The 8741-nt window shown below is 49.5% G+C and overlaps 4 protein-coding genes across 5 annotated transcripts; 2 read left to right on the forward strand and 2 right to left on the reverse strand.

The window, feature by feature from the left end:
* Positions 1-24: 24 nt before the first annotated feature.
* Positions 25-1449, reverse strand: LOC131210044 (histone deacetylase 11). Its single transcript, XM_058203231.1, has 3 exons — positions 1072-1449; positions 533-1005; positions 25-464 (listed from the first exon to the last, which is right to left on the reverse strand). Exons 1-3 carry the CDS (start codon positions 1402-1404, stop codon positions 194-196), a joined length of 1077 nt encoding a protein of 358 aa, XP_058059214.1. The 5' UTR covers positions 1405-1449; the 3' UTR covers positions 25-193.
* A 402-nt stretch (positions 1450-1851) lies between these two features.
* On the forward strand, positions 1852-4046 carry LOC131210218 (mediator of RNA polymerase II transcription subunit 17). The gene is made up of 3 exons (XM_058203430.1): positions 1852-1986; positions 2065-3832; positions 3897-4046. Exons 1-3 carry the CDS (start codon positions 1898-1900, stop codon positions 3975-3977), a joined length of 1938 nt encoding a protein of 645 aa, XP_058059413.1. The 5' UTR covers positions 1852-1897; the 3' UTR covers positions 3978-4046.
* Positions 4047-4412: 366 nt separating this feature from the next.
* On the reverse strand, positions 4413-6429 carry LOC131209787 (adenylyltransferase and sulfurtransferase MOCS3). Of its 2 annotated transcripts, none has more exons than XM_058202927.1 (3): positions 6319-6429; positions 5989-6255; positions 4413-5697 (listed from the first exon to the last, which is right to left on the reverse strand). In XM_058202927.1, exons 2-3 carry the CDS (start codon positions 6130-6132, stop codon positions 4486-4488), a joined length of 1356 nt encoding a protein of 451 aa, XP_058058910.1. In that variant the 5' UTR covers positions 6133-6255; positions 6319-6429; the 3' UTR covers positions 4413-4485. The 2 variants fall into 2 exon arrangements, with proteins under 2 accessions (XP_058058910.1, XP_058058909.1); XM_058202926.1 differs by having other exon boundaries at positions 5989-6267; positions 6319-6420.
* A 287-nt stretch (positions 6430-6716) lies between these two features.
* On the forward strand, positions 6717-8090 carry LOC131209817 (large ribosomal subunit protein uL1m). The gene is made up of 3 exons (XM_058202961.1): positions 6717-7002; positions 7067-7685; positions 7756-8090. Exons 1-3 carry the CDS (start codon positions 6806-6808, stop codon positions 8017-8019), a joined length of 1080 nt encoding a protein of 359 aa, XP_058058944.1. The 5' UTR covers positions 6717-6805; the 3' UTR covers positions 8020-8090.
* Positions 8091-8741: the final 651 nt, after the last annotated feature.

Genomic DNA, 8741 nt, shown 5'->3' on the forward strand with positions numbered 1-8741 from the left:
ACTATCACAATTACAATCAGTATTTGGTTATGGTTTATTGAGCTATAAAACGTTAGGAAACGAAGCTTGGAACTGTCGGAAAGCTTCACGGTCGTGCCAAATCATTTTTCCGTTAAATACTTTCAATCATGGCCCTTGTCTGGCGGGTGGCAGAAAAGCACAAGCACGTGACGGAATTTCATCATTTTTTCATCTACTGTACGGTCGATAGCAGAGCTTTGTCGCGTAGGTTAAGGATCGAGTTTGCAATCACTCTAGCAGAGCTGCGCAGATAACCTCCACTCAGCAGCATTACCAGAGGAATGGATCGTTCAAGAGCTGCACGAAACACGATTTCATCGCGTTCCGTCACACCTTCCGGTGTTATGTCGAGCAGGCCTAATGGATCGCCCTTGAGAACGTCCGTACCAGCATTGTAGATGATAAAGTTTGGTTCAAACTCGGCTAACGACTGCTGCAAGCATCTGGAAGGTGGAAGAAAAGAATAGTCATGTTCTAGTCGTCCTGTCCTCCGCCCGACGGGGATCATTACTTTCTTAGCTTTCTCAGGTACTCCTCGTCGTTCGTGTGGGGCTTCAGTTCAACCGCACATCGGATGGCGAGTTTCGCCTCATGATCACGCGGATAGATGTGATAGTTGTACATATCGATTATGTACACCGACTCATTGCCCATTAGATCGCGTTCGTAGCCATTGCCCTGGTGAGCGTCGAGATCAACAATCAATATTCGCTCGACTCCACTGCCGCTCGATTGCAGCATCCTGACCGCGAGCGTAATATCGGCATACGGACAGAAACCACCGCCTCGGTCGGCACTGCAATGATGAAACCCACCGCCCAAGTTTATGGCCCACCCGAGGCCGGACTGGAGGGCGATTCGTGCGGCCAAAAGCGTCCCACCCGTTTGGAAGCGCATCGGTCGCAGATAGCTTCGCTGTACGAAACAGTTTGGCACAAACATTAGCGGTGGAATTTCGGCTATCCTGGCTACGTTAAGACTCCACTGAAAACCAGAAAAAAGGAAAATACTACTGACCACCAAGGAACATCCAGGAGATGGCTAGCTCACCTGTAAACTTTCGATGTACCGCTTCGTGTGAACTTCGAGCAGCTCGTCGAGGGTGATTTCGGTTGGCGAGTAAATTGCCTCGTCGTTCGGGATTAGCTTTCCCGCCTTAAGCAACCGATAAATGTTCCCACCCTTTGCTGCATCGAAAGGGTGAAGCTTCTGCAGGCCACAGAATCGCACCGAATACTCGGACCGATAAACAATCGGCAGCCGATCCCGGTTGATGGCCACCGTTCGGCCAGCTAGCGATTCCGTTGAGGATTCGTCATCATTTTCGTCCTCGGTGCTGCTCATCGAACAGTTGTTTGTCCCCGAGCCGGACCTGAAGCACATTTCTACATCCTTTTCTAGTCACCGTTCAACCGGTATCAACGCACGGCGCACTTTCCACTGAGTAAAGACGATAAAACATTGCAACCCGATTTTCAAGGTCAATGTTGCGCATCCAAGGAACGCTTCTTCGGCTCTTATCGTCTGGCTGCCAAAACATGTATGCTCATCTTACAAAAACAATGTTGTGGATCTCATTTTCGTCTCCAAGTTCGTGAAAAAGCAGAATGCTAATTTAACTCGCCAATGTTCAAATAATAATCAATTTAACGTGACTGATTCAACATTCTTCACGACGGACGATTCGAAATGCAATACAACGCTACGCAGCTGGGCATGTATAGCTTATAGCTTTTTCGTCGGACGCAAAGAAGCGTCAACGTCAAATGGCCACAGCAAAAACATAACTATTGAGGACTGAAAAAAACAGTGTTTCCAATCCGTGAAGTGAAATTTTCTGTGTGTGAGATAAAAAGCAATTTCTAACCGCAGGAAAATGTCCCTCTCAGCAAACATTAGTGTTGAGGCCCCGATAGAAAATCAAATACAGGAAATAAGCTACGATGGTAGCGAGACATATCAATTGTAAGGGAGAGTGCCCTTGCGGGCTTCGGCTTGCCGGTTTCTGTTTTTTATTTTCATTATTCATTTTTGCCCGTTTAGGCCGCCAACGCTTTCGGAGCATTTGGCGAAATGTGCGGCCAGGATAGATTTTAGCAAAACCTCCAGCGACATTGATCTGCTGCAGCAGTCGATCAAAAAGGAAGACGAGAAAAAGGAGGAAGAATCGAAAGACCCCAAGGAGCAGTTCCAATCTAGCCTGTGGCCGTGGGACTCGGTGCGCATGAAGCTGAAGGAAGCGATGACTGAGATGTGCGTGCTGGCAGATGTGGTGCGCATCTCAAAGGAGAAGCGCTTCATGGTGCTTGATCCGATCGCACAGGAGCCCCCGGAAGTGAAACCGATGGTCCTAGTGTACGCACGTAAAAAAGCCCTAGCCAGTGCGGCTAACATTCTACAGAGCGGAGTTGAACGGCTGAAGGCAGCGCAGAGTGATCAGGGTGTGAATCGAAGCAATTCGACTGACTTTCACATAGAATTGCTGCGCTTACGACGCAACTGGCGGCTGAAGAAGGTTTCCAACACGATTATTGGCGATCTAAGCTACAGGACCGCGGGGTCAAAGTTTATGCATCCAGGAATGTTTGAAGTGACGAAGGCAGAGGACGAAGAGTCGGGATCCCCACCCGCTAGTCCCTCCGGAGCTGGAGTCGGTGCAACAGCGTTATGCCCTAAGATCAATTCCGCACTGCGTGTAAACGTTCCAACCGAGCTTCAGGGCGTTGCGTTTATCAAGGTGATTACGCAGAAAGATCAGGAGGATCTCTGCACTGCCACACTAAACATGATGGGCTCAACACAGCTTGTGCCGCTAGCCGGCGCCTGGCAGCAGACCCTCGAGTACGCCCAAAATGTGCTCTTTTGCAAAGAACTGTTCAATCAGTTGGCCCGAGAAGCCGTTCAGCTTCAGGCCCCGATTCCACACGTCGTGGTAGGAAATCAGATACGAGCGACGTTGCTGCCTGGCATCCAACTCATCATCAGCCTATGTCACTCAACGTCTTCCGATTCAAACAACAGCTCGGAGCCGATCAAGGATCACGATCACGTTCTCGAGCACAGTCTTCATCAGCTATTACGCGAGTTTCACCACAAAAATACCCATCATCCGTTCCCGCACCCGGCCAGTGGTCCGCTGGGACCGAGCAAGAAGCGTATGCTCGCTGGGCCTACCGCGTTCGATCGGCACGAGCTGCTTGAAATGACCAAATCGCAAACATTACTCGAGCAGATCATCGCACAAGCGCAGCACATTTTTACGCGTCGCCGCACGCAGTACGTGCTGGATACACTGGCCCGTGACGTAAAAGATCCGCTCATCACGTCACACTGGAACGCGATGAACAGCCCAACGATGTCGTGTGTGAAAATCAACATCACTTCGCATGGTTATGACGCAAATCTACGCACCTCGCTCGTGATTCATGTGAAGGAACGATCACTAAAGTGCATTTGTCGCGATGGTCGCATAATGCACATGTCATACGAACCACAGGAACTCCGTGATTTGATCCTCTGTCAGATCAGTCAGCATCAAATCGTTTGTCTCCAAAATTTGGCCAAGTGTATGGCATGGCAAATTCTTTCCAGCAGCAGCCATCTCGGGATCGGGGCGGTGGAGCCGCTCGGAAACGCTAGTTCGTGTGTGCTTGCCTCGCCCAACAGCGATCGCCTAATTGCGGTACAGGTGCGTTGCGACTCGCAAATTGATGTCAAAGTATACATCGCCCAGAGTCCGGCGAAGGACTTTTTCCCAGGTTCGCTCGTACAGGGCCGTCACTGGGAACATTTGGGTGGTCATTTCAAGGAAGTAAGTTCGAAATTATTTACATCGATAATAGCATTTGCTGACATCGATTTTTATCTGATTGTAGGTTCGCTTTGACAAAATGGAGGGGAAAAATTTCCACAACAAAATGGAATTTCTAATGGCCAGCCTGACCAGTCAGTCGTAGATGAGAAATTCAATCATTCACAACTCGTTGGTACATCTTTAAATATGATTTGTCACACTACTTTCAAATGCTCCAATAAGCTTAACACATAAAATTCTAAACAAAAAATACATATGTTAATGGTAATATTACGTACACTGTTTAAAAGAAAATGATTCGCTTGTACATGTTCATATCACTTCTGACGAAACAAATACCACTCAGTTGTTTTTTCTCCGTACTTCAGCTCATACAGCATTTGCTGTATGTTGAGTCGTGCGAAAAGATTTTTTTTATTCTCGGCAATCGTTGCAAAAGCACAGGACATGAGAAACCGTTCGTCAGAATTGGTAACGCCAAGAAGTGCATCCGTTTCTTTCGTTATCGTATTCGTTATTTTGTTGTAACCGCGCGTAGCTGACGATACCGATTGGTTTTTTGTTCAAAATATGTGACCTAAATTTTATTGTGCTTTCAAATGCAAAACAGGTAAAGAGTACATAAACAACAAAGTTTGCCCCGTCCCTCTTCAGTAGATGGGGAACGTTGGATCGATCGTTTTTGTCCACGCGTGCAATCCTCCGATCAGGTCTCGGGGTGGTGGAAGATTTCGTTCTTTAAAGAGGGGCACAAGATGGCGCACGGCCAGCTGCGAGTCATTGCCCCGGCGGCAGACGACGTACACCGGTAGCGAGTCGCCCGTGGCCTGAACCTGGGCAATGATCTCATCCGTACGCCGATCGTGTAGAATATCTTCGATTGGTATGTTGATCGGTGTCCCCGGCAGCTGACACATCTCGTACTGATTGGCCCCTCGCACATCGATGAGCAGGTGCTGCCGACCTGTCGTTAACCAGTCGTCGTGATACTCCCGGACGGTGATCCTTTCCTGTGGTTCGAGCAGCGTGAGGGCCGTATCTTTGTCCGTGGCGCGCATTCCGCAAAACTGTTCGTAGTCGATCAGCTTCGTAAGGGTGGGCGTTGTGGAGCAAACGGCACAGTCCGGTTTCTTGGATCGCAGTTTCAGATTCCGAAAAACGCTCTGTTGTCCGTCGAATAGCAGCAAACGGCCACTTAGGACGCCCGCGTTGGAGAGGATGATTTTGATCGTTTCCAGTGCTTGCAGGGCGCCAATGACTCCGGTGATTACTCCCAGCACTCCGCCATCGCCACAGTTCGTAACGGCCTCGGGTGGCGGTGGGATTGGGTAGAGACACCGATAACAAGGTCCACTCCGATGGTTGTACACCGTCAGCTGACCCTCGAGTTGCAGTGCACTGCCGGAGACGAGTGGTTTGCCAAGCATTACGCACGCATCGTTCAACAGGTAGCGAGTGGCCACATTGTCCGTAGCGTCGACCACCACGTCGTACGGCGTAAGAATGGTGAGCGCATTTTCGCTCGTCAGCTGCACGTGATGCGTTTCGATTTCTATCTGGGAGTTTAGTTGTTCCAGGTAGTTTTGTACCGATGCCACCTTCGTTAGGCCGACGGTCGCTTCCGTGTGCAACAGCTGTCGATGAAGATTCGTTAGCTCGACCTCGTCGTAGTCCAGTATTCCGATACGTCCAATTCCGGCTCCGGCTAGGTAGAGCGCTGATGGACAACCGAGCCCTCCGGCACCTACCACCAGCACGGACGCTTTTTTCAGTTTCAACTGTCCCTGAACGCCAATCTCGGAAAGAATGATCTGACGACTGTAGCGCGCGATTTCGTCATTGTTCAGTTTGGTAATGCAGTTCTACATGGAAAGAACAATAAAGGGGAGTTAAAAAAATCATCTACAGCATAATTGGAAACAATGTTGCAACGCAACAGTGGTGCGTGTGGCGGCAGTAAGCTAATTTGCATGCCACATAAATCAATGGTACGAGAAATCAGAAAATTTTCCGCTGTCAAGGTCATGCCGATCGAGTTGCGCCGATGTTGCAAGCCGCGAACGGGGCACTGTTTTGCAACAACCACCTAGCCGGCCGTGAGATTCATGCCTAACATGCTGGCAGCACCCATAGCAACGCTAACGGTAACTTACTTTCTGAAAATGTTTTTTCAAGGCCTTCAGCTGCTGAACCTTCTCTTGCAGCTGCTTTCGCAACGTGCGTATATCGTTCTCCAGCACTTCGATCTCCATTCCCTCCTCGATCGAGGAACGCGGCATGGGATTTTCGCCCGTCATACCGTTATCCTGGAATTTGGTTTCCGTTTGCGCTTCCCGAATTCAGGATCTACACCGAGCCTTTCATCACCACTCACGAAAACACTCCGATCCTCCGAGTACGATCCGCATCCGAGTCGGCGTCTAGAAGAACGTCTGGAAATAAGCAATTAAATCTTGAAAAAAAACAAAACTGTTTCTTTTTACCATTGGATTCTGCTTTGCGTGGCCAATAACTCTTTCTGAACAAACGATCAAATCGTTCGTCTTCTCCTGATGGTTTGCGTCGATCCTTTGCGTGTTGTTTCAGCGACAATTTCGGCCGTATGTGTGTCGTGCTAAACGTCACTTTGAACTTTGACGTATTATAGCACGTACTGTCAATTTGTAGGACATGCTATAATACGTTAACAAAAGATTACCATATTCGGAATTTTTAAACCTACAATTTCACATATAATTCTTCAAATGAATTAGAAAAAAACAGGTAAGGCCCGAACAGTCGGAGTTTGGGAGCTAAAGTCAGTGAGCATGGGAGACGTGAAACTCAACTCACGCCTCACAGTGTGTCAAATTGCTCAGCTCACTTGACCGGTCACTGTCAAAACAAACCGGATCGCTAAGAACTTGATTTCGGTTATCCAATCCGCTCGTCGGTTTTACTATCCGGCAAAAGTGTTTTCATTCTACGAAAATGCTCTCCCTTACCAGTGTTGCTTTTGTGCGGTGGAGCACCTCGTCCCTGCTAGTTAGTGGTGCCAGGTTGCTGCATACCACACCCGTAGATTTGGCCGCCCGGAAAGGTACCCGTGAAAAGGCACGCAAAGCAAAAGTTAAGAAGGTGGTCGAAAAGGTTGGATTCATCCGACATGATCTGAGGAAGAAGGGCAAGTAAGTACCATCGTGCTGATTGGGTTTCAGTTTGATGTTAATCCTTCTGGTCACCTTCGTCTAGGCTCAACATAATTGCAGAAAATAAACACATCAACGACAGTTGGAAGCAAGACCCGAAGGACAATTGCTGGGTGAGCAAGTACTATAAGTGGCGCGTGTACTCTGTCGAGGAAGCGATCAACTGCCACCGGGAAACGCATCACCCGACTGTCTACAATCTGCCGAAAGCCCCTCTGTATGCACACGTCGAGCTGAACATGCAGGCGGAAAAAGTGACTCGCTTCGTGGACAACTTCCAGAGAATGGTCGCGATACAGCATCCGTTCCCGCATGGCGAAAATCGAAACATAATCGTGTTCGCAAAGGGCCAAGAGCCATTGCAGGAAGCCAAAGTGGCTGGCGCTTCGCTGGTCGGTGGGCTGGAGTTGATTAAGGAAATTCAAAACGGCGATCTGCAGCTGTCGGAGTTTCCGTTCGTGCTGGCCCATCCTAACATTCTCCCGGAACTGGTGGTTATCCGTGGTTTGCTGAAAAAGAACAAGTTTCCAAATCCACGATCCGGCACGCTCGGTGTCAATTTGGCAGAAATGATAGAAAAGTACGCCCACGGCATCAACTACAGTGCGGCAAAGGACGAGCAGCAGAAAGACTTCGGCTCCATCGTCGCCTGCATAGGGACGGTAGGCCAAGCGTACTTCCATCTCTGCTTTACCCCCATGTTCAATTCTTTTCATGTTTGTTCGCTTCTAGCTCGAAATGGACGAGAAGCACCTAGAAAGTAACTTGATTGCATTGCTCAAGGATGTTAACACGATGCGACCGAAGCGTGAAGGAAAGTTTGTGACACGCGTGCTACTGAAAAGTCCTCCATCGGGAGAGAATCTGAAGATTGATCCGTTCCTGTACATCCCGGCGGAAGCCACCTTTACCAAAAAGTCATCGAAAGCGGATGCTGTCGCTGAAGAGGACGATGACACGGAGGAGCAGCCGCAAGTTGCCAGCGGAGCCGCGTGAATTCGGCAGCGGCTACCCCGTTTTCTACGGCGATCGGTTCCGGAGACCGTATGCCTGTAGTGGAATTGAATAAAGCTGAAAACTGTACCACCACATGCGACGGCTACGTTTTTCCGCTCGGGAGGGAGGTACTATCCCGCCCCCAGGAGAAAAACGATGCCATTTTCCGTGAGAGCATTTTCACACCATCCCAGTGCGATCGTTCTCGATCGTCGTCATCATTGGTCGTGTTGTTTTTCCGATCGTGCCAACAGCGAGCGCAACTGAGGGGGACAGCGGCAACGTTATGCGCCGCCAGATCCGGATCGGCCAGTCGATCGAGAACGGTAGCGATGTGAAGACGTACCGGAACGCAGCGTCCCTTGCCATTCGGGTGTAATTTTTTCTGTGCTGTACTTTTCTTTGGCGGCGCGCGCGTTTGAATGTGCAAGGCATTTGTAATATTCGCTTTGTTCCTAGAAATATGTTCTCCGATTTCTTTCCCATCCTCGGGATGTTCAAATTTTTGCACTTCTGTACTGCCACCTTGCTCCTAAAGTTACCCACGGCCAACAATAAATAGTGAGAGAATTAGTGCGCGCGTGGGAGAGAGAGAGAGCGAGGGTGCCCTAAGAACGGCCGGGCGCGTGCGCGGTCACATTTCACGCCGCGCGGTCAACTTTCGACGTCGACGAGTGCCGGCCCTGCTGGCTGCCGTGAAGTTGGCGCAGGGTGTTCGTTCG

The sequence above is a fragment of the Anopheles bellator genome, chromosome 2, assembly GCF_943735745.2.
Source record: "Anopheles bellator chromosome 2, idAnoBellAS_SP24_06.2, whole genome shotgun sequence".
NCBI lineage: Eukaryota > Metazoa > Arthropoda > Insecta > Diptera > Culicidae > Anopheles > Anopheles bellator.

What these genes read in the sequence shown, in the direction of transcription:
- LOC131210218 (XM_058203430.1), top strand. Translation starts at nt 1,898, where the DNA reads ATGTCCCTCTCAGCAAACATTAGTGTTGAGGCCCCGATAGAAAATCAA. An exon ending in GGTAGCGAGACATATCAATT is followed by an intron (nt 1,987 to 2,064) that starts GTAAGGGAGAGT and finishes TTGCCCGTTTAG; the next exon opens with GCCGCCAACGCTTTCGGAGC. An exon ending in TGGGTGGTCATTTCAAGGAA is followed by an intron (nt 3,833 to 3,896) that starts GTAAGTTCGAAA and finishes ATCTGATTGTAG; the next exon opens with GTTCGCTTTGACAAAATGGA.
- LOC131209787 (XM_058202927.1), bottom strand. Translation starts at nt 6,132, where the DNA reads ATGACGGGCGAAAATCCCATGCCGCGTTCCTCGATCGAGGAGGGAATG. An exon ending in TGAAAAAACATTTTCAGAAA is followed by an intron (nt 5,698 to 5,988) that starts GTAAGTTACCGT and finishes CTTTCCATGTAG; the next exon opens with AACTGCATTACCAAACTGAA.
- LOC131210044 (XM_058203231.1), bottom strand. Translation starts at nt 1,404, where the DNA reads ATGTGCTTCAGGTCCGGCTCGGGGACAAACAACTGTTCGATGAGCAGC. An exon ending in GGTACATCGAAAGTTTACAG is followed by an intron (nt 1,006 to 1,071) that starts GTGAGCTAGCCA and finishes TCTGGTTTTCAG; the next exon opens with TGGAGTCTTAACGTAGCCAG. An exon ending in TACCTGAGAAAGCTAAGAAA is followed by an intron (nt 465 to 532) that starts GTAATGATCCCC and finishes TCCACCTTCCAG; the next exon opens with ATGCTTGCAGCAGTCGTTAG.
- LOC131209817 (XM_058202961.1), top strand. Translation starts at nt 6,806, where the DNA reads ATGCTCTCCCTTACCAGTGTTGCTTTTGTGCGGTGGAGCACCTCGTCC. An exon ending in GATCTGAGGAAGAAGGGCAA is followed by an intron (nt 7,003 to 7,066) that starts GTAAGTACCATC and finishes ACCTTCGTCTAG; the next exon opens with GCTCAACATAATTGCAGAAA. An exon ending in TCGTCGCCTGCATAGGGACG is followed by an intron (nt 7,686 to 7,755) that starts GTAGGCCAAGCG and finishes GTTCGCTTCTAG; the next exon opens with CTCGAAATGGACGAGAAGCA.